Genomic DNA, 23845 nt, shown 5'->3' on the forward strand with positions numbered 1-23845 from the left:
CATTGATGCATCAGTATTAACAATTTAATAATATCATGAATAATAGTAAATCACTCAATGGGCATTTTTCTGAAGAGCGAGTACTTTAAATACTTTAAGTAAATGTTGTTGATAAAACAACTTCTCTTAAAATTAGAAGTTTGAATGCAGGAATTTCCATGTAATTGAGTGTTTTTACACAGTTTCCACCTGAGTACTTCTTCCCCCACTGCAATCAGGTAAATGACTACATAATCAAACAGAAGTGCGCACAGGCAGGCAAATATCGTGTTCGGAGATTAAACTTAAAAGTGTAGGACTGACTTATAACATTTAGTAAAACGAATTGCCTCACAGTATTCAGTAAGAATGGGTGTTTATGGCTCAAATTACATCAGTCGTGTGTGTTTTATATACTACGATGATTTATTCATTTTTCATGTTTGCTGTGCAGATATTGATGGGAAACAAAAGTGCAATAAAGTCATGAAAGCTGTTTGAATTTGTGGCCTGGAGTTGGCTGGAAGCCATTGTCACAACATCTGTTACAAGAATTAAGTGTCACAGCCATTAAAAGGCTCCAGCTGAGGAACAGACACTGAATAAACAGTGTGTGTACCTCACACTTCACCAGTACGGTATGTGCCATTAAAGTAACATTGTCTGGTGTTTTATACTCGTTACACAAATACAGATGTACCACGTCACAGCCTATTGCCTTGTCTTTAACCAGAACTTCTCAATTAGAAAATTGAAATAGGCACCAAAAAAGCAAAAGCACGTGTCATGCAAACACAGCAGAGTTTTTCCAGTCTGAATACACCAGGAAGCCGGTGAAGGTGCTGTCTGTCTTGGTGCTGGAGTAAAACCCATTGTACTCTGACAGAGCCATCTGGACCCACACCTGGTCACCAGGGATGAGGTGAAGCAGGGAGCCGCCTGAGAGAGAGGCTGGTTTGGGCCAGTTGCCGTAGAACTGAAAATAAGAGGCCACTGTGTGTCCGTTTTTCATCAGGTCAAACTGGAGGCTGGCGCGGTAGACTGTGGCGTGAACGGCAAAGTAGTAAACTCCTGGCACTTTGCAGGTGAACTGTCCTGTCTCTGCGTTGTAGTCGCCCTGTTCATTAAGCACGACCTTGTCAAAGCGGACTACATTGCCCACGGTGATGGGTGAAGTGTGGCCCTCGGAGAGTTTGACGCTGAAGGCTGATTTGGGGGCCACTGCGCACTCTCCTGACTGCCCCCTCTCCCCTTTTTCTCCCATCTCCCCTCTGTCCCCGGTCAAGCCACGCAGTCCTGTCTCACCTAGAGGAACACAGACATGAGCATCCTGCAGACAGTTATACTAACACATGAATAATAACACACAGCACCTGGGTATCCCGTGTCCCCCCTCTGTCCCTTCTCCCCTGGAGCAGCATCTCTCCCATCCCTCCCGTCTCTCCCTGGCTGACCAGGAGTGCCAGGAGCTCCAGGAGAGCCAGGGATACCAGGGTGACCAGTACACAGACTGGGAGGGATCTTGTTGTCTTCTAACTGGTTGGAAAGATGGATTTGGAGGAGAAGAAGGGACTGCAACAAGGGCAACAGCCAGAGTGGTGTCATTGCAGTGTCACGGCTGAGGGACAAAAGAGAAATAGACTTTAGACATGCAAAGATAAAGGACTCATTGTGACAAGTCTGTGGAGGAGTAACACCACAGTTTAAACTGAGCCATATACAGTGGGGTAACAGTCTCTATAAACATCACAAATCAAACTTTATCTGACTACAGAAGCAGGGAGAACACACATAAATGTTGAAATTGCAGCATATATAAACACTGAAATGAGTGTTTTACAACAAAATGTAAGGATTTACAGTATAATATTCAGTTAACCTTTCTTGTCAAACACATCATTACCAAAGCACCCGTTTGGTTGCAGTTAAAGTGAATTCATCACATGAATTTAAGGACTGTTTTCTAAGGCAGATCTGTTACCTAAAAAAACATGAGTTATTATAAAACTACTTTGGTTTTTTAATATATTGCTCACTTTGTTTAAGGGCTAAGTAAAACTGAAATAACCAAATTACATTACTGAGTTGGAAGTTGACAGTTACGTACATGTATAAATGCAGTGAGCGCAGAAATCCATGATAATAAACATGGATTTGGGCATGGGCGTTGTAAAATCCGGGGGGGGTTCAATTCAGGAGGATGAAAATTATACAAATCCCTGAGACAAAGATTGATCCCGTCTCCAAATAAAACATAAAACTTTTGGTTTCTAAACAGATGTTTCTAATAAAAAGTTTGATGAGATGCTACATACCAGACAGCCTTCTCAGAAACTACTCACCGTCACACCTAAAAGATAAAATGTCCATCCTCAAATTATGTCTCTTTCTGTCTGCTTCTGTTTGCTGTTTTGTTGACCCTGCTTGGACAGTTTAAGAGCGGCTTAACTTCTATATAATCATGATATACTTATGTATTACAGCACCCTTGCTCAGTGTTTTCCCGAAGGATTTTTGGTCAACTGTTGTCCTGTTGGCGTCTGTCTGACAGCAGGACAGGCGTCACACAGCTATAAACTGACCTGATGAGCAGAGCAGAACAGCTGTTCAACACTACCAGCTTCATTCTGTTTATGGTTCAAACTTGCTGTTTGTGGTGTGTAACAATAATGAGAACAGTTAGTGTTTTTGTCATCTATCAGGAGGTCTCGTAATTGAGTTTGATATCTTAAATCCACAACAGCTGCAAAACAGGAGAAAGAGCCAGAGGGAGGGAGGGAGGGGGGGAGGGAGGAGGGGGTCTTAAACCAGAAAGAAACTGAGAAAAAAAGGAGGAGGGAGAGAGAGAAATGCATGTCAGCGTTCCTGGCAAAAGAGGAGAGCAGACAAGAGGACAAATACTGGAGAGTCTGAACAGCTGTCTGCCACCACTCCTCAGATTATTAGAAACATTAATGTCTTCAATAACCCCGCAGAAGACAAACCCACTGTTTACAGATTACTATCATGTGGACAAAACTTACTCTACACACACAAGTTTGACTCAGTTTATACTGTTAGAGTGGTTTATTTTTAATTTTTTTATTTAGATTAATAATATGCAGTTTAGTTTTGCCAATCAACTTCCAGACTATGTACCACAGGGATTGAAATGAACTTTTACAGGCAGTCCATCGATCTGATTTCTCTGTGAAACAGAAATATTTTTTGGCATATTGCGAACACCTGATGTGAACGGATATTAGCAGTTATAATATTATGTTCAAGGCAAAGCTGCATGTCTCTGAATATTGACTTTAGCTGGCGGTGGAAAGTACATGTGCTCAACTACTTAAGTACAATGTTGAAGACTTGTATTTTTTGCTACTTTATACTTTTAAACCACTACATTTAAGAGAGAATCATTGTAGTTTACTCCACTAAAATTATTGGACTTCTTTACTTACAGCTTACTTCACAGCTTATAAAAAGGATTTATAAATGTGATGGATAGCTTCAATATCCAACATTGTCCAGTATAACAGTTAAAGCTGGCTCTGACTTAACCAGCTACAGCATTAAAATACTGCTTTAACCTGAATGCATCAGTAAGACTTATCTATTATTCAATCTGTAACCATTTATCACAGCTTTAGGGCTTTTTGATACTTCAAGCATATTTTACTGATAATACTTCAGTACTTTCAGTTTAGCAAGATTTTGAATGCAGGACTTTTAATGTAGTGTTGCTACTTTTACTTTAGGAAAGGATCTGAAGTTTACAATATAAACAAGCAGACATATCTACACCGTGATGCACTTAACTTAGTTTTTACTTGTTGCTTTGAAGGAATGAAAATATGACAGCACTTCTGTCCTCAACACTAAAGTCATCGGACATTTCTCAGCTCTGCAACTTGACCAGTGTCGGATTGTTTCCCCTGCAGGTCACAACACTTAAGAGCAGCAACTTACCAGTTGATTTAGAGTGAAGTCTTTGGGAGCTGCCTCTGATGTTTGAGTGTGCCGAAGAGAACCCAGTAAAGCCGCTCCTACCCAAGCCGCTCCAACCAGAGTCTGGCTGGGAAAAAGTGAAAGGAAATGGTAATGAAATCCAATTAGAAAGTAGGGTGGGTGGGAAAGGAGGAACTGAGGGTGGAGGAGATTGAACAGGGAGGATACAATGGAAAATATTGGATGTTGATCCAGCACAAAAGAAAGAACCAACTCTGAAACAAAATTGTGACAAATGCTTCATGAAAGGAGGGGTTTGGGGGCAATGTTTGGGAGTTTGCCTGACAGTGTTTGGGAAATTCTCTAAGACATCCCACACAGAGTTCAGAGAGGACTGTGGTCTGAAAAAAACAAATGTCCCCACAACAAACTGCAGCTGAGAATGAGCTTGCTTCATCACCCAAAAACACCACTGTCTAAAAAGAAAGGTGAAGAGAGCTACATACAAACGTAAAGGCCAACAGACACCATCACATTTTCTTCTCTCTACTCTGGGTTTTTCTTTATCTGCCTTCAAAGATGAAGCCATTTGTCCCATCCACATCAGGTCTTCCACTCAGACAAGACCGACAGTACTTCCTCTTCTCCCTGTAATCCCTCAGTGACAGTCTTAATTGGATAAAACAAAAGCTCTTAATATCTCTATTCGCAAAGGAAGCCAAACTCGAGCTGGTTAAATTCAGCAACTCCCTTGGATTCAAGCCAATGAAAACATGTTTTAACGCTTCTCATGCAGCAGTGACCCCAACCGGACCAGAACTGTGCCTGCCAAAACTGAACATGGGGGAGGAGTATTTAATCTCTGTGGGAGAACAGAACATAAACAGGACTTCATTTGTTGTAGGGGCAGCAATTATGTTCAACCATGAGTCAGTTTAGCGGCAGTAGATTGCAACATCAGGTGGCAGGTCTGTCCCCCACCATTGGTCCAGACTAAAATATCTCCACTCTTTGACAGATTGATATGAAACTTTGTACAGATGTCACAAAGTAGACATTTTAGGTCCTTTAAATCCCAAGGCTTGATACACTCAGAGATGTTTGTTTTAGTTTTAAAATGGTCTTTTTATGGATTTGTTTTACTAGCAGCAGCACAAGCACATTTTATTTCAGCTTTAAAACAGTATAAAGAGTTCCTTTTAGAGGAACTACAGTCTTGAACCTGTCTCGCGGGGAAGGGGGACAGAGGTACCCGTAGACTGACCGTCTCCGCAGGTCTTGACCGCCCGCTAGCCCCTCACCACCTCAGATGTCTTCTAAATCCCCATGTTCTCACCCCCAGAACACTAAAGTAGCTCTGGTTCAGGTCTAGTTGAGAGTGTCCTCGGGCCAATCGCACACCTCTCCCCTGATTAGGAGGTGCGCCTCAGGTGCGTTTGGAGGTGTCCTCAGTGTCTGTGCCATGCAAGCATTGAAGACAGACATCTGTGGTTCCCAGAGAATGTAGTCTGACTTTGGTGATCCCTGCGTTTTCCGCTAAGTGCCACCACTACGTTGACATTTGTGGTTTTGAGTGAAATATCTCTTCAACATTTGGGTGGATTTGGTACTAACATTCTTGTTCCTTTCACAATTAATTATTCTCTTTTGGTGGTCCCCAAACGTTGTAATTTAGCATCATCATTAGGTTTTGTAATGGTTAAATAGCCTACCTGCAATTAACCTCAACTGCTAGTTTGTGTTTAGCGCTAATTGGCCAATGTTAGCATGCCAACACACTTAATTAAAATGGTGACTATAGTAAACATTAGCCTCTGGTACACATTAGCATTTTAGCATGATGACTTATCATTTAGCTCAAAGCACCGCTGTGCCTAAATACAACCGTACAGAGCAGCTAGTCCTATGTTGTCATCAGTAAGTTTGGGCTAAAAGAGTCACAACCACTCATTTGGCAAAGGATGACACATTCTTTGTTTAACTACGTAATTTTTATCCACACATTATAAACAGTGGCTTCAGTTATGGTTAAATAAAGGTGCTATTGTTGATGTCTTAAATCAACCATCAGCATACAACTACAGTTAGAATGACACCTACTGTTTTTGTGATTGTGAGACACAAATCTGTTACATGGTCAAGGAGGCTAAAACAACTGAATAAAAAACGTGTTTTAAATTCAAGGAATACTGGTTTAACAATTATAATTTTAATTTCAATAAAGGGGATTATAGTATTTATGTCTAATTATTGTGGTAAATTTGTTGGACTGCAACACCATGTGCTGTTCAGACAGCTTGGTGCAGAATGAGGCAGTATCCTAGGAGATGTTACACATGGGCTTTATATCTACTTCGCTATCTGCTGTAGATTTGTGACCAATTATGTCAAAACTGTAAACTATAAAAGTGAAAACTTCAGCTACGTCAGGGGGAAATATTCTAGATGGAGGGCTGGATTTGGCTCTCAGGCCAACCACTTTGAATTGAGTTTAAATTGTACGCAGTAAATCATAGTAATATTATTTCAGTCGCTATGTGTTATTGACACATTGAGGCAATTAAAATAACATAATTGATTGTGAAAATGTGCTTACACCCTGCAGTTTATACCAATATATTATACAAAAGTATTTTGCTATGAGATGTATTTCCCACTGAGAACAAAGAGTAAAACTGCTCTGACTAAAAACATGTGGGTCTACTTAGTGTTTTAACGATAAAACACTGGTTTTATGGGAATGTGATGACGGGGACTGGGAGGGAGGAGGGTCAAGGAAGGGGTGTCAGCAGCTCTTTGAAACAAGAAGGGCTTCCTTTGAATTTTGAGTCACCAGGCGGTTGTGAGGAAGGTTTTCAGCAGGCTCCCGCGGAGGCAATGAGTTAAGACATGTTTTTAATTAGCAGCACCAGAATCAGCACATTCTGGGACTGCTATACTAATTTCCTGTATGAATCAATGAATTGCTGCTCGGAGGATTTACTGCTAATTTATACCACTTGGCAAAGTAACAATTTTAATTAATTTCTAGTAGGTGGTGGTGGTGGTAAACTAGTTAACGTGTGATTGGGTTAGCTGAATAACAAGGCAGTTTCAGTTAGGGCTTAAACTCAGAAACAGCCCTACTTTTTACAGTAAACACAACGACATGCAGGGACTGCCTTAAAACTCGGTAAAACAACTCATTATTTTTCCCACAAGTCACTGGCTCTGCTGACTAAATGAGTTTAATATATGATATAAAATGCCACAAAAGATACAAATCACAAATACATTAAATGTGACTGGAAGCAAGTCTGTACTTATTAAGTTTATCCAATCTGATGTCATAACATAAATAAATAAATTGGTAATATTAAAACACAAGAGCTTGTTTTGCAAACATTATTGGTTACAAATGTCCATTAAGTAGCTGCTCTTGAGCTTTTGATCATATAACACGATCTTCATTAGCCAATGCAGTTTCTATTGCAAAAGCACTTTGACAACTTCTCATCCATGTTGGCTTAAAAGCATCTGCTGATGAAGAGTATGTTATATGACCAAAACCTCCAGAAGAAGAGCAACGGCATATCATAGGCAGCGTATTTCTTGCAATGAGAATGTTTTAACCCCTGGTAAGTTCCTTTAAGGGCCAATAAGAGTTTTATATCAGTAGCAAACGAGGCAAGAGACAAAAAAGAGTAAAGGAGACATGTTTATTATTGAAACTATCACTTAAATAAAAAAGTGCATAGAAAATAAACATGATTAGAAACTTTTCTTTTTACACTTATGTACAACTTTGTTTCCTAATTATACATTCAACCAAGTAGTTTGTGGTTTATTTTCACTGTGGTGGTTTTCCTTCATTTTACTTGATGTGTATTGAAAGAACACTGTTAAATATGACTGTGGAACTTATGAATACCGTTATTACAGAGAGCAGGAGGAATATTGATAAGACAAAGGTATATTCAAGGCATAAGAAACAAGCCTGTTTATGATCCATGATCATACTATCCGCTCCCTCTGTGACACCAAATCCCATCCTAGGCTGATAACTTCAATACCCAAGAAACAATTAGAAAATTACAAATACATGTTATGTACTCGTCAGACCTCTCTCAAACCTTAACTTGTAAAAGAACTATTCAGGGTGGATGTTGCCCAAAATAAATAAATTAAATGTTTTCAACATCAGCGTTATCGCAGCATTATGACTTTCTATAAAAAAACAAACAGTACATGATAAGTACAACAAAAGCTTCGGAGGAGAGAAAGGTGGTCATGGAGACATGAGAGATTTTCCAAACTGAAAAATCGCCATTTTGGTGGGATCTTTAAAACTCCTGGTCAGTCTCCACAAACCAGACTCTTAATTTATACCACATCAAGTAAGCAGTCTAAAAACGTCCCTGTTAAAACATACATAGAAAAAAACAGAAAAACATTCACTACAACAACTGGGAGGGGGAAGAGGACAAAATGGCTGACCTCAAAAAGTTTACAACCACATTAATACAGTTACATTTGTCATCACATAAAAAACGTTCCTTTCAAGAAAGAAAATGAAAAGAAAAACTGCAGTGTTCCCTGCCGACAAAGGAACACTCACAGGCACAGCAAAATTGGTACTGGATATCGATATACAAAAGAATGATGCACGTTAGTTTCATCTGATAGTACTGTAACACAAAACCATTATAGAGTACATTGAAACATTGCTATTAACCATTATAAATCTGCTGTTTTGCTACTGTAACTAAGTTTGTCTGTCCATTCCATATATTGTATAGATACTAAAGCACAAGAAATTACTATGCATGTTTCCGTATAATATTGTTATGTATTTATACTATAATTACAGATAATGACGGAGAAGGGCCACTGCTGTGGCGTGGTAAAATGAAGTCCAAAGAAACAACAGAGACCATATCCTTATTGTATATATGCCGTTAAACAGTGAAATAAATGATTTATTGTTCACTGTAAATTCAAAATTAGATCTCGAGAAGTGAGAGCCGGAGACAGAGCCCTTGGCATCAGGAAACTTATTATCACCGATGCTAGTGTAAAGTGTTGAGCTAACCCAGCAAGAACCTGTTGTCCTACAGACAGAAATGCCACTGCCGTTCACACTTCAGTCTTATTCCCAGTGCTGAAATTAAACTGCTGCTGCCCAGTTTGAGGTCATGTCTACATATCGTCCATATCTACCAGGGTTGTTGTCGACACAACTGAAAACAAATGTAGCTGACAAAGTACCAACATCATCTCAAATCTGGTGACGTGGAATAGGAATATACATTCATTTTTGACCTTAGCAGCTGAAGCCAGCAAGCCCAATGTAGGTGCAGCTGTGCAACCCTGAGGCTGGCATGTCAGGCAGGGGTTGGGGGGGGGGGGGGGGGGGGGGGGGGGGGGGGGGGGGGGGGGGGGGGGGGGGGGGGGTCAAGATCAGCTCTTGTGCCTAAATGGAAAAGCACAGCCCAGGTTTGTTCACACTGCACCTTCAGGAAGGAAAGGGCTGCTGGTGTGGTCCCTGCCTTCACTTAGTTGCAGAAAAAGAGTCAAGTGCACTTTGCTAGAGTCTCAAATGCCACTTTTCAGAAGTCATTAAGACCAATCCAAGATGATTAAACTCAGTTACTATATCAGGGCCTGATGCACAAACTCAAAGTATTCTCAGTGACTATCTGTACTTCAGCATGGGAGTTGCATTGTCTGTCTGGAGAAATAGTTTTCCTATGTTTATTCAGTGCCTGTGTCACAGCTAAAGTGCAAACCATGTGTGGGTCAAATTTCTGTTTCAGATCACAACAAGGAGCAGTGTGGGAGTAACTGCCGTTATGTGATAACGAAGTCAGCATGAATGGTGGACCCCAATAAATTAATTAAAAAGGGACAAAAACAAAGTCGCATAGTATAGCTAGTCAATCTAAACAGTCCAACCAAATATTCGGTTGAGAACATGAAGGCTTGTAAGAGAGAATAGGCATGCTCATTTACAACTAAGGCAAACCACAAGGAGACTAAATGAAAGAATTAAAAGTGATTTCTAGATGCTAGTGAACACTTATGAGTGGTCACCAGGATGAAGTGGTTTCTTTAATAAACAAATTGAGTATAATGAATGCTGTTGGTAGCATTAAAATAAAGGCACCTCTTTATTTTAAGTCTGCAGAGTAACAAAGTTCAATGGGACTCTTGTTGGATTTTACACAAGTGCCAATTGGCTGAAAGCCTCTCGACCCATGATTGACTAAAATAAAAAATAAAAAAACGACTCATTTTGTGAAGACTGCCTGGTAGCGGTCTGTAAGCGGACTTGATTCTTGGTGTGACGTGGTGTGGAGACAATAAGGCTGGAGAGAGGAGATATCTGCTATGAATCAACAATTTAAACTCCCTCAAGTGCATAATAATAGTTAAAAATGACCATACTGCCGGCTAGAACTGGAACATAAAAAACATCAGCTCTGACCAAACGGCCCGGGATAGATAAAAGAGCTACTGGTGGACTGAACTCAACGGGACCAAGCCACAGACCAGTGTCAGTCTTTGGAATAAAAAAAAAGAAACATTCAGGCTACAAATAAAAAAAAAACATTACAACAAAAAACAACTTTGACAAGGCAGCGGAATACAAAACATAGAGACCGAGCATTAGTGTTTGTAAACCTCTATTTCCTACAAAAATGGCAATAAAATAAATACGATTTTTAAAAAATATAAATACCATCATTAAGTGCTATTCACTAGTGAGTGCTTTTTAAGTTTTTTTTGTAGAAAAATATACATTATTTACATTTGTTTTGAAAAGCAAGCATGATATTTCCCTGTCCATAATAAAAAAAGACAAGATAACGGACAAGACTTTAAAAGACTTAAAACAAATAAAAAGAAAACATCTTCTATAGTAATAGTTATCACAACAAGCCAAGAAGAAAACAAGCTGAGTGAAAATTCAATTCAAGGGTGTGATTTTTGGTTCTCTCTGCTGCTGTAATTTGGAACATGATTTAAAAGTCTGAGTTTATGTAATGACCCAAAACAAGTTAGATCAGAACAGCATGCACGTGTCTGCATGTTTCTGTAAGATCCACAGCAGTTTCTGGATCACAGCTCTAAAAATCAATTATAAATACAGTATGTCTACTAAAGCACATCAGCAGGGTTCTCCAGTCCCTTGGCTGTCAGTCCACCAGAATCTCTAGCTGCCTCGCTCTGTCAGGCCAGAGGCTTAATCCCATCAATAACATGTCTACATAGCTTCCAAGCTGTCAGACTAAAAAGTCAATTGAAGTACAACGGATGGTATCGAACTCACATATCACCCTTTACACAAACCGCCAAAAATAACCTTTTGCTTTTTTAACAAATCTATATTTCTTCCCCTTTTCTTTTTCTCTCTTCCTTTGTGTGGCCACTGCTCCCCCTAGTGTTTCCACCTGTACATCTCTTATCAGGCTGCTTACACAAGCAGCTCCTATCTACAGTGTTTAATATACACAAATATAAGCTTTTAAAAAAAGAGGTCGGTTAGGGGAAGGCTCCAGTAAATCAACGGCTCTGAAGGCATCAGGGCACATTCAGACAGGGAGATGTGCATCAATAACAGCTGACACTGAACTTTAAAAAAAAAAAAAAAAAAAAGATTCTAACAAGTTTCTAATTGTTCTTACTTGTAAAATTACTGTTCCAACTCCTTTAAACAAATTGCACTTTGGTGTAAAATGGAACCAAGTTCTTTAAAATTTTGTTTTTTTTTCTATGTTCAAATGTCAGCATAAGTGGACCATAACATAATTCTAGAAAATTAAGGAGGATGGGCCAATGCAAAAAAATGACGAAGGGGTAACTTTATCATCCAAATGTAAATTGAAGTGAATATTGCAATGCTGTAAAGGCTCAAACCTTTTCATACCTCACCGCCGAAGGTGACACTTTCCGTATCAAATGTAAATGAGACAAAAGGAGGCACAATATGTTGGAATTTCTACAAGCGGCCCCTCCTCCAAAATGACCCTTCTTGTAAGTACAGCACGACCCACGACCGCTGCCTCTGCTGTGTACTGCCAACACCAGCAGCAGAAACACTGACAGATGACAGAGTTCGTGCCCTGTTTGCAGCTGTCATACGCGGACCGGACCGGGACGCCAGTGCCACTGCAAACCCCCAGCAGGGGGGGACCTCAGAACATCGTGGCACTGCTGCTCAGCATCCTTGCAGTCCTCTTTAAAATTGTTTAAACATCAGTTGAGAAACTTGCGACACTTCTTTGCGCCGCAGTTGCAGGGCAGCTTGTTGCTGGCATCCTCAATAGGGAACTTGTAGTCGTAGGTGAGCTCCTCTCCACAGTAGATGCGCCGCGAGGCGAAGATGACAATGTGCTTCTGGCCGTCCACAGTGATGACCCGAGAGAAGCAGTTGGGCTCACAAGAGTGGTTAATGAAGCGGGCGGCGTTGCCATGCACTGTTGCGTCTACCACCTCGTAGTCATCGATACGAAACATGTAACAGCCGACCCCCTTTGAAGAAGAAAAGACAGAGGTTTTATGCTTTATGTATGTTTTTATGCTCCTGATACGTTTTGAGTCGAGTAAATTAAACTAATACATTATAAACTCAAAGTTCCTTCCCAAGTAATCACCTTTCCATCGTAATATTTCTCCCGTTTGTCAGTGAGCACAGACCGAATGACATTTCCAGAGTATTCAATGACCATTTCCCCTGCATCTATGGTTTTCTTGCAGTACAGACCTCTGCCATGAATGGGAGACCTGCAGAGGAATACAGTTTTTAGAAGTGATCACAGTAATGGCTTAAGTCTGCGTATCTAGATGTTGATTTTTACCCCTTTTTGTTTAGGCCATATGCCTTTTTTATACCTTCAATTTAATAAAGACTTCCCTTTAAGTTGTTGAGCTAAAAATGTACAAGTAATCTTGACAAACAATTAATTGTCGTGATGAATAGGAATGAAAGTGATTCAACTTCATCATGGAAAACCAAAACAGTCAACATGATTAATGACGAAGGTAAAACTGTGAGTGAGCAAATAATCCAACAGCAAATAGAACAAAGTATATCATCTACGTCTTGTGCAACATTTGATCAACCTAAATGATTTAATGACAGTTCCACTGATCTAACCTGTAGACTCCAACAGTTTCCTTAGAGGTGGCCTTGAGCTGTTTGAATCTCACAGCCAGTGGTAGCTCCACGGAGGCACGCCTGCAACAACAGCATGAAAAAGAGATGATATTTTTTGAGACTATTTTGAAACGATTATACTATAGATAAAATGAGATGATCCATCGTTGATCCCTACTGGGAAATTCAGGTGTTACAGCACATAGACACATTGTATTTACCCTGAAAATCTAACAAGGATTTTGTGTGTTGAAACTGACCTGGCAGTCCTGAGCTGCCCTTCGTCATCCTCGTCTTCTTGCGGCTTGTACTCAGGAGGCTGGCGGTGTTTTGAGGCCAAGAAATTGAACATGTCAAAGACAGACCTCCTGGACGGCAAACAGATGGAATAGACAGCAGACAGAAACACAAACACACAAGATTACAGTTAGATAGACGTTTCTTTTCAAACAAATAAGGAGTTTTAAAGTTTGAAAGAAGGTTCGTGGTTGAAATATTGTCTAATGAATCATTATCTAAACACACAGTTGTCTTTGAATGGTGCTCATATTTCATGTATTGTTTATTAAAAGTGTGTACAATACACAGTGATTATTTAGTGTAGTAAATTAAATCCTATGTTGCCGGTTAGCCTGTTGTGAGTAAAAAGGAGTAAAAAAAAAAGGAGTAAAAAAAGGAGTGGCTTTGAGTACAAATAAGCAATGCAGATTTTGACTAGACAATTTCTTAGGCAGATATTGATTTGGAAATATATTGGATTGAAGCAAAGTCAAAGCACTGTCCCAAGTCAATATCTGCCTAGGAAATCGTCTAGTATTAGTAAGCATTGCTATTTTATTTCGACAAACGTGTGCCTTTAAAGTGTAAAATCACCATTCAACATGGTCTTAGTGCACTTTACAATCAAAGAAACACAGATATACCAGAAAGCTACAAAATGATTACAACACCATTAAAGCAGTGATGATAAACAATACAAAACCAGCAACATAAGAGAATAAGTGAAAAAAGCTTGTTTGTGCAGAAACAGAAAGGATGGTGTGTTATGGTTGGTTAGTATAATGAGTAGAGGTGGGTTTTCAAACTAGATTTAAAAATGTCAACTGAGTGAGCTTCTTTAACACGTCGTGGGAGGCTATTCCAAAGATTTGGGGCACGGTAGGAGAGTGTGTGTGTGTGTGTGTGTGTGTGTCATTGTAACCTGTGGGATATCTCTGCACGAGCCGACCCGTGGGGGTTGATGGGCGGTTCATCGATTTCCTCTGGTTTATGGAAGCGGAAACGGTAGCTCCGACAATGTCTGGAGCCGTAGAGCTGCTCGAGCAGGAAGACCACTGCCTCGTGGACGACTCCCAGCATCCTCAATCCATTCACACCTGGGAGGGGGAAAAAAAAAAAACGTGTCCACAATTGATTTGCTATATACAACCACAACATACACTACCGTTCAAAAGTTTGGGGTCACTTACACATTTCCATTACACTCCATTATAGACAGGATACCAGCTGATCTGGGTGGGTGGCGGATCTTTAATGCAATATCTACATTTCCCATTATCAGCAACCATTCATCCAATGTTCCAAATGCTCATTCTGTTTACTAATCTGATATTATTTTAAAAAACTAACTAAGAAATCATTAAACAACCCTTTTGCAATTATGTAAGCACATAATGTAATCTGGAAACTGCTGCCCTGGTTAAAAAAAAACAAGGCAACTGATCTCAGCTGGGATTCTGTCTATAATGGAGTCCAATGGAAATTTGTGAGTGACCCCAAACTTTTGACCGGTAGTGTATTTGTTCTATGATGTAGTCAAAGTGATGCCTCACCTTCAAAGGAGAGCTCCTTGAGTCGTGCATTGGAGCGTGCTTCTTGCACCTTATCAGTCAGGGATTTCCAAGCTTCTGTAAAGGGACAGGCAGTTTAGGACAGAACGGCTCACTGTTTCAATGTTTCAAACACAGCAACAGCACTTATTCTAATCTTTTGTTTCAACTTTATATGAGCGCATGTATAGTATATATATGAAACCACCTTCGATACTCTCACAGCGGATGTGGAAGCCGTCCTCGCTGCGGATTTCAAAGATGATGCCCTTCTTGGGTTTACTATCCAGGCCGGTATCCCTGCTGTTGCCGTCTTGGTCGGGTGGGGAAGCCACAGGAAGAGACCCTGCTCCACCGGCTGCAGATGGTTTGTCTTTCCCCACTACTTTCCCCGGTAACACAGGACCATCAGATGTTTTCTTTTTACCAAGCACACTGAAAAAGATTTGAGCCAAGCATTAAAACACTTTTTTTATACATTCAGTATGAAAATGGGAAGCTAGCATGGATGAGCCCAAACCTCTTGTTGGCTGCCTTATCTGGGGGCTTGCCCGTATCCATGGGTTCAGGGGAGTTCAGCTCTCTGGAACTGCTCGCAAAGAAGAGAGGTTCAAAATGAGAATATATTTTATGCTAAGTACTTTAGTGAAGAATTGGGAGTTAAAGATTCACTTGAGGTAAAATTCCATTCCATTTTCGCATTCACAAGTAATTGCATCGTAAATAACATGGAATTGTGACAAATCTGAGATTAAGATAGATTAGAGGACCACAGCATGAAGATTGTATCTGTTCATTGAATGTTATAAAAAAAATAAAGGAAATGATTATTGCTTTTTCCCCATTTATGTGTGTAATTAGGAATAAACCGAAATCACAATAAATCTCAAGCAGCCAAAACAATAACTGTCTCACCTTTGGAATGAGTGATGTCGTCCTGCAGGGTTGCTCGGATGCTCCTCTGCCTGAGAGGCCTTGAGCTTCTTCACACTGGTTATATCTGAACTCTGCCTGCTCCTCTTTGTTTTCTGTTTGCTTTTTTCAGCTCCTAAAGTGGTGGAGTTAGGCGCCCTTTGTTGTGATGATCTGGAGATGGGAGTTGTTCTCCTGCTCTGGGAGTGTGCGGAAGTTTGTGTTTGGCTGAATACTCCAACAACACGTCCCTTGGCAGGGCTTAGAGAGGTGGCTAAAGTAACAGTGGTGTTTGGACGGGAGTCCATGGTCTGGGCTCTGTTTATAGGCTGAGACTGGTGCTGTAAGTGGACATTACTAACTTCAGTCTCTCCTTGCTGGTTGACAGCCATGGTGAAAGTCTGTTGGGAGGGCAGGACACAGATGCTACTGGCTATAGATGTCTGCACTGAGGAGCCGAGCTGTGACATCAGAGGAGCTCCTGCGGATTGAAGGACCATTGGCTGATCTGACAGGCCCAGGCCATGTGGAGTTGCTTTAAACAGGAGGTTGCTAATTGGCCCTGTGATCTCAGCAGAGCTGAGGACAGGCGTGGAGAGGGAGACTGATCCTGGTGCAAGAAGGCCAGCAGCACCACTAGGGGGCACAGACACAACATTCAGCACTGACTGACTGGGGTTGAGACCAGAGACTGTGCAAGGTATTAGGTGAGTGGAGGAATCATGGCCTAGAATACCAGGCTGGGCAGTACCGGGAATTCTCTGCTGAAGGAGGGTAGAGGGATCCAAGTACATAACCCCACCCGATTTTGGTCTCTTTATAATATTTGGGACCTTGCGCTGAGAAGTAGAAATGGTGCTTAACTGACCAGAGATACTAGCAGTAATCTGAGGGGAAGACAGGTTGATGAGGGTCATGTTGGGAGGGCCCATCTCAGACGGGGCCAGAGTAGGCTGGCTACGAGAGCGGGCAAGCTTTTTGCTTTTTCTTGGCTGAAGACGGGAGATAGGCCTCTTCTTGCCGTGAGCAGAGGCGAGTACAGTCGGGGAAGAAGTGAGGGAGGAGGGACTGGACACTATGGCAACACTGTGACCCAGCTCGTGCGGCCGACCAGCCTCTGATACCAGAATCTGGGGCTGCTCATGGGGCAACCCTATGAGAAGCCCTGAGGTGGTACTGGGGATTCCCGTCTGGAAGCCCGTCTGTGTGGCTCCTGTAAAGGTGTGAATCTGGGAGGGGTGAGGCATGGTGCCCATGACTTTGCCACCAGCAGGAAATATTGGCTGGGCTGTGGATAAAGCAGTATTTAACCCTGTGGTGAGTGCCATGGAGCTCAGGACTGCTGAAGAGCTAGTGTCAATTACTCCTGTGGCACTAATTTTTTGGGCAACACCATTAGGGACGGTCTGAAGAACGTAGAGAGGCTGGAACTGTTGATTCACCACGATGAGCTTGTCAGGGCCTGGTTTGATGACTGCTGGGCTGGAAACCTGAGCCTGGGATGGTCCTGGGCCAGCAACAGGACTGAGACTGGGGCTGCCTGCAGCTGCAGCTGATGCTGGGAGGTACTTCTGACCCTGAAGAGGCAGGGAGGGTGAACTTGGCAAACCAGGGGTACCAGAACTCCTGGGAACATCCTGGTTACCTGGAGGTTCAACTACCTGGCCAACGGCAGGGCTGGAAATAAACTGCTCAGGAGTCATATGACCCTCTGTGACCTGTGTGTCTCTGTTGGTAGCATCGTGCTGATTCTCCGATGGTGACACACTCGGCCCTGCTCTTTTCTTGTCCCCACTCTTTTCTCCGCGGATTGACTCGGGGTCAGAGGTCAAGCCCAGCATGGTGCGCTCTGAGGTATCGGAGATAAGACTCCCAGCAGTGTGGTTCTGACTGGTGTTAACAGAAGGGCTACGTGTTGTCAGGACAGAGAGGTCAGAAGGCAGCTCCAAAGGAAGATATGGCTCCTCTACAGATATGGAGCTATTCACACTACTCTCCACCACACCTCCACTCTCAGCACTTGGCAGCTGCTGGGAAAAGTCATCAAATAGAATGTCTTTGGGGCGGTTGACATCCACTCCAACGTAGCCCTCGTCCAAGAGCAACTCTGAGGAGGACGGCTCCGACTGCTGACCCAGAGCCTGCATTGACATGGAAGGTGTGTTGAGGACAAACTCCATGATATCTGATGGCAAAATGTTACCGCAGTCATCACTATTGTTGTTGTCAGAGTCTGATTTAAGCAGGTCAGTGCTGAGGGACAGTTGGGCCTCGAGAGGATCCTGACCCTGACTCTGCGGCTGGGACTTGACCCCGCCTCCTAGAGGAAGACAGTTTTCTTTCTGGTTCTTTCTGCCTTCTCGCGTGTTGCCGCTGACAGCTCCACCGCTGTTGTCAGCCTCCTTTGTAGAGTCATGGGAATCAGCTTTCTCAGTGTGCCTTTCTCTGCCCCTTCTCTTAGGAGTGTTCTTATGTGGTGTGGAAGAAGAGGTTGCTGTAGTGGTGGTGGTGGTGCTGGTGGTACAGATGCTGGTATCGCTCTCTGAGCCATCATCAATGCCATCGAGTTGGCCAATATGCTGCTTGCCTAGGGTCCTGTCAAACACAACAAAGACAATATGTCAGATTATTAGAGAAAACTAATTTCTAGCAACCATAACAAATTCTAGACAATTATCAAAATATAGTGTGTACTTACAGAGCACTCAGCATGTCCTCTTCAGCTTTTCCTTGAGCCCTCTGCTGTTGCTGCTCCTCGTCTTTTAGAAAGCGCTGAAGCTGAGATCCCCTTCCCAGACACTGATCTATCCCTTCTATAGATGGTAGGCCCTCACTAGGGTTAATTATTGTTCGAGTGAAGTTGTAGTAGTAAGGGTCTTTACCCCTCATGCCACTCTCTTCATCATCTCCACTTTCCCCTGACGAAGAAGAGGTGCTCATATCGTCTGCTCCATCCACCTGCCCCTCAGCTGATTTCTTGCGACCACCGGTCCTTCTCTTAACCACGGATCCAGCTCCGTCCCCGCTGCCGTAGAAGGGAAGGTCCTCTTCGCCGTACGAACGAACCCCGTAGAAAGGTGTAAGGCCAAAAAACATGTTGGAACGTGCGCGGGCACTGCGTCGAGGGTAGCGACGCTTGGCTGACCCTGACCCATCACTGTCATCCTCGTGATGTTTATCTTCCATGCCTCTGTCGTGGTCATCTTCTGGGCCATCACGCTCATCCTCTGTGCCTTGAGTGAGGAGGCTGTGGTGGTCTCGGAGCTCACCGCGTATGTGCTCCTTGCGCAAATCGTCGTCTTCTGTCTGAGTCAGTGTGTCAGATTCAGAACTGTCACTGCTGCTGGCAGAGGGTGAGGAGAAGAGAGCGGAGCGGGCAGAGCGACGGGTCCCCTGGGCAGCAGGAGAGACGGTGGAGGTAGTGGTCGTGGGACAGGAGGAAGAAATACCACCAACAGCGCTGGTCCCATTAGGGTCAGTCTTGATTTCCGTCTTCAGTGGCGTTACGGTAGGGGGTTTAACTGATCTCTTTTTCTCTCTCAAGGACAACGACAGCTGGTTAGTTGTTGGTTTGGTGTGAGACTGGGAAGAGGTCTTCACTCCTTTTTCCGGAGCTAAACCACCCTGCTGCAGCTGCTGTAAGCTGTCCAGACTGGAGCTGTTCTTCCTCTCAGGACAGGAGTAATTTTCTCTGCTCTTTGACGATGACCTGTCCCCTGCCTGGTTTTCAGGCTTCTCCCCCTGAGCCTTCCCATGGGCTTTGGTGCTGTTTCCAAGCACTGGAGCTTTGCTATTGCTGCTGTTGTAAGAGCTGGGGTTTGTGGCATGTGCATTGGTGCTTCCAGTAGCCTTATTATTACTGTTGAGAAGAGGGATTTTGTTGTTGCTGTTGCTGTTTTGGAGAGTCTTTTCTCTTTCACAGTCTTTGGACACCTCTCTGTTGCCTGCCGTCTTAACTTTGGGTTGTTTGTCTTTGGCAGCTGAGGCTGCAGCTGGGGAGGCCAGGTGCATGGAGCCTCGCTTGACAACTTCATCTTCTGCTGGTGTCCTTGAAGCCCACACAGGCTTCATAGCTGCTGTTGTGGCTGGACCTGATGAGTAATCATTTGATTTTCTTGAATTGGACTTCTGAAATGAAGACTGTGGGGAGCCAGATTTTGCAACAACAGAGTCCTTATGGAGTGAAGCCGGCATTAGATTTCCAGTGCCACAACTACTCTCCTTCCCTGAGCTGGGCTTGTCCTTAGACTGGGTGATGGAAGAAGTAGGGGTGGCCCGTTGACGAGGCAACAAACTTGCAGAAACATCCTGGTCTTTGCCTCCATGTTTCCCTTGCTTGTCAGTCTGCTTGGTGCTTCCACCTCTCTGCTGACCAGTGAGAACAGCATTGCCCACAGGAGGGGAGGACTGGCCAGAGCCTGTCGGTGCCTGTCTGGGGTTCTTACTCTCACCTCCAGCCTGTTTGGACTGACTGCCAGAGTAACTATCTTTCCCTGAGCCAGAGTCTTTGTTTTTCTCTGTGCTTCTATAACTGGAATCTCTAGAGGGAGGTCGACCCTTGTCAGAGTCTCTGCTAGACGGTCTGTCTTTACCTTGGCCTGAGTCTTTTCCTGTTTCCCTGCTGTGCTGTCTATGTTTCTCAGAGTCCCTTGGACCTGCATCTCTACTTAGAGACCTAGCTTTTTCCTTATCCTTATAGCTGGGATCTCTGGAGGATGATTTGCTTTTATCCGTTTCTCTATTGCTTGAATCTTTGCTTGCCTGTCTCCTCTTCTCAGAGTCTCTGTTTACTTGTCTCCCCTTTTCTGAATCTCTTAAGGGATCTCTACTAGGAGGTCGTCCCCTCTCAGAATCTTTCAGACCTGAGTCTTTACTCAACAGCCTTCTCTTTTCTGGCTCTTTGATTGGTGTTCCCCCCTTGTCAGAGTCTTTTTGCCCAAGTTCTCTGAATGACCTATTCTTATCAGAATCTTTAGAAGCTTGGTCTTGACTTGACACCTTCCCTTTGTCTGCATCTCTCAACCCGTGGTCTCTGGATGGTTGCTGTCTGTTTCTGTCTGTGGAGAACAGTCTACCTCTATCATCATCTCGCTGGACTGGACTCTTTGCTGAGTCTTTGCTGAGGTGTTTGAACTTTTCGGGGTCTCTGGCAGGCGAGGGAATGAGGGGAGGTGGGGATGTAAGGGGTCTTGACACAATCTGAAGTGGGAATGTCACCCCTCTCTGTCTGTTGAGCTGGTGTGGAGGAGGAGAGAGAGAAGGGGAGCTGTGGCGACGTGAGTCAATATTCCGCATGCTGGGGGTCACCATGGAGTCTCCTACAGTCACAATCTCATGACTTTGGGGATGCGAGGTACCTCCTACAAATTAAAAGAAATTAAAATAAAGAGTTATTAAAATAAATTTCTACAAAGAAATATCCAAATTATTTCAAATAAATTGTTCTATAAAAAAACAAAACATGAATGCATATTTATACCTGGAGAGGGCATGGGCCTGGGCCCTAGTAAGCGCTGACAAGGGGGGTAGCTGGGGTGTCGATTCCTAGTGTAAACCCTGAGCTTGGGCGTGTTGGTGGGGGAAAGGGTGTCGGAGCGCCTTGGGGATTCAAATGGATCTGGAAAATCTAGGTATGTAATTGACACAAAACACAGTTTAGTTTCACACATTATAGTCCCAAATATGATACCAAAATGTGAACTATGTTGAGTCACTATAGTCTATGGTTTACCTGCTATGGGAGGTGGGCTGTGTGCTATAGTGCGATTCTCCTCAGGAGCCATCATGTTTTTCAGGTCAGACTCTACCACTGGAGGGTGACAAACTAGGATCCTACAAGTGTACACACAGCGCTTACGAGCATCCAAAGTACTCCAGTACACCCTTGAACACCTTGGAGAGAAGAGAATTTATTTAGTTTGATATTTCCTCTAGCAGATATCCTTTAATAATAATAATAATAATAATAATAATAATAATAATAATAATAATGGTAGCACTAAAATAGCTAGAGAAGACTCTCAGATTACAAAAAGGGTAAAAAAGAAAAGAAAAAGAAAAATGGCGAAAAAGAAAAAAAACTTACTGGTATCCTACAGGGAAGAGTTTGCGTTTACAGTCTGAGAGTTCAGTCAGTATCCCCAAACAGTCAATGGTCATGGAGCCTGCAATGATGATGTTTAAAATCAGCATTCAAGAGACACGGAAATGGACGTTTTTGCACCAACATTTACCAGCAATAGACCTACCAATCATCATGTGGACATCTTCAGGCTCCAGTCCTGCCAGCCACTTCCTCCTGAGACTAATGCCCTCCAGGTCCACCAGGATCCTGCGGGTCACCTCAAACTCAGACACCTTCTGGAGGAAAAAAAAACACAAACAGGAAAGGTCAAGATAAAATCAAGAATTTTAAATCACAGTCCTAGAACATGGTTCATCTATACAAAAGACATATACAAGATTTTCTCACTAAGTATTAAATACTTGAACGTACTTTTCACATGGCTGCCATCTAACTGTACTAATTAGCTTTTAATTACATAGTAATTAATGAGATCTTCTTACTTCTCCCTTGATGAGGTCCCTGTGCTTTGGACAATAGACTTTCTTGTCCTCCAGGAAGATGCAGTGGGAGTGGCGGGCGCACATGAAGTGATAGTTGCTGGTGCAAGATGTGAGGCAGCAGCCAACTGTTGCCCCTGGCTTTTGACACTTCTCACAGCGCTGAATACAAAGAACAACAAGTTGTAAATGTCTGTCCCAATAAATAAACACAAAAAATAGAGTGGGAACCTGTGATGGACAAGGTGTCTTACCAGCTGTTTTCCCCTGAAAACAGCCATGTGAACATTCTTCAGGCAGCCGTCGTCATCTTCAAATACCTCGGCAGACCACAGTGCGCAGTTTACATGGGTCCACTCATTCTGACCAATGTACAACAGCCTGCCACTCTCCTGAAACAAACAATCATGTTACACAAAAGACACAAAGAAATTCTTATGTGTGTTAAAAAGAGTCCAAGCAGATTCCTGACTCACATTAGTGTTATCATCCCCATACTTCAGACACAGCACACATTGCCTGTTATCACTAACACCTGGCGGAGGAGGGAGCTCTGGGCTGTCTTCATGATCTGAAGAGAAACATTTGTTAAAAAAATAAATAAAAAAAACAGTAAGTGACAAGATGTGCGAAAAACAGTGTGCATGTAAAAACGTCTACATATATGCAGATTGCCTTACCGGGTAGGAGTGGATGTGGTGGGGGTAAAGCTGGAGGGAGAGAAGGGGGGGAGGCTGGAGAATCTGGTTCACCAGGGGTCTTGTGCCGAGGAGCTGGGATGATTTTTTTCATGAGGTGGGGGAGCTCAGCACGGGAAAGCTCCTGTCTCTCTTGCCACTGGGCGTAGTTGTGGTCAAGGGACGGAGGCAGCACGGCATTTGGAAGTAGCCCACTGCTGGAAGACAAAAACACCCAAAGAACTTCAAAATAGCCACACAAGTAATTATGTGGGTTTACAACTTCAGTGAAAGCCCAAGGGCATACAAAAAACTCTTCAAGAACACAAATCAGGGTTAAGTCTGTGCGATGGGGATTGTCTTCACATCATTCAACACCCATCACCTGGCAAATCTGAGATTAAGAGATAGGCAGCTTCAGTTGCATAGGCTTGGGTTTTTCCCTAAATAAAAAACAGTCAACAGTCATTCTTTGTGATCATTATTGAAATTGACGAGGAGTATTTTGAGATTTTGAAGAAAGTTACCTTTTTGCACAAGAAGTTATACAAAGTTAAGATTATGTTTTAGCTAAAGAATATTGCCTAAAATGGCATGAAGTGTGACTCAATGAACTCCTGACACATAACACCCTTGTTTAATTGTTACGCTGTACAACAGCAGATCTCTTGGTTTGATCTACTCAATTAAACTCATAATTTACAAAAAACATCACAAACCAGGAAGGGCAATCAGACTGAGATGATGCAAATATATATTCATAAGTCAGAATGAATGGACATTATGTAATGTGAATTCTCATTTGACTAAAC

At 42.8% G+C, this 23845-nt stretch overlaps 2 protein-coding genes across 6 annotated transcripts in view; both read right to left on the minus strand.

Annotated features, from left to right (window-relative positions):
* Nucleotides 1–751: 751 nt before the first annotated feature.
* c1qtnf5 (C1q and TNF related 5) lies at nucleotides 752–4192 on the minus strand. The gene is made up of 3 exons (XM_034867801.1): nucleotides 3934–4192; nucleotides 1353–1597; nucleotides 752–1284 (listed from the first exon to the last, which is right to left on the minus strand). The coding sequence occupies exons 2-3, from the start codon at nucleotides 1582–1584 to the stop codon at nucleotides 764–766; spliced, it is 753 nt and encodes a 250-aa protein (XP_034723692.1). The 5' UTR covers nucleotides 1585–1597; nucleotides 3934–4192; the 3' UTR covers nucleotides 752–763.
* A 5841-nt stretch (nucleotides 4193–10033) lies between these two features.
* Nucleotides 10034–23845, minus strand: part of kmt2a (lysine (K)-specific methyltransferase 2A) — a 39710-nt gene continuing 25898 nt past the window's right edge. For 4 of the 5 annotated variants that reach the window (XM_034862541.1, XM_034862530.1, XM_034862519.1 and 1 more), the window contains exons 17-34: nucleotides 23037–23251; nucleotides 22833–22927; nucleotides 22611–22748; nucleotides 22358–22518; nucleotides 22041–22150; nucleotides 21878–21956; nucleotides 21524–21684; nucleotides 21272–21418; nucleotides 18491–21152; nucleotides 15796–18387; nucleotides 15401–15469; nucleotides 15089–15315; nucleotides 14884–14958; nucleotides 14253–14427; nucleotides 13312–13419; nucleotides 13052–13132; nucleotides 12549–12678; nucleotides 10034–12426 (exon numbers count right to left, since the gene is read on the minus strand). In XM_034862541.1, coding sequence (XP_034718432.1) covers nucleotides 12151–12426; nucleotides 12549–12678; nucleotides 13052–13132; nucleotides 13312–13419; nucleotides 14253–14427; nucleotides 14884–14958; nucleotides 15089–15315; nucleotides 15401–15469; nucleotides 15796–18387; nucleotides 18491–21152; nucleotides 21272–21418; nucleotides 21524–21684; nucleotides 21878–21956; nucleotides 22041–22150; nucleotides 22358–22518; nucleotides 22611–22748; nucleotides 22833–22927; nucleotides 23037–23251 — 7501 coding nt within the window. In that variant the 3' untranslated portion in view covers nucleotides 10034–12150. The remainder of the gene's footprint in view (nucleotides 12427–12548; nucleotides 12679–13051; nucleotides 13133–13311; nucleotides 13420–14252; nucleotides 14428–14883; nucleotides 14959–15088; nucleotides 15316–15400; nucleotides 15470–15795; nucleotides 18388–18490; nucleotides 21153–21271; nucleotides 21419–21523; nucleotides 21685–21877; nucleotides 21957–22040; nucleotides 22151–22357; nucleotides 22519–22610; nucleotides 22749–22832; nucleotides 22928–23036; nucleotides 23252–23845) is intronic. The other variant, XM_034862510.1, reaches the window with a different exon arrangement.

The sequence above is a fragment of the Etheostoma cragini genome, chromosome 3 (assembly GCF_013103735.1).
Source record: "Etheostoma cragini isolate CJK2018 chromosome 3, CSU_Ecrag_1.0, whole genome shotgun sequence".
Classification (NCBI taxonomy): Eukaryota; Metazoa; Chordata; class Actinopteri; order Perciformes; family Percidae; genus Etheostoma; species Etheostoma cragini.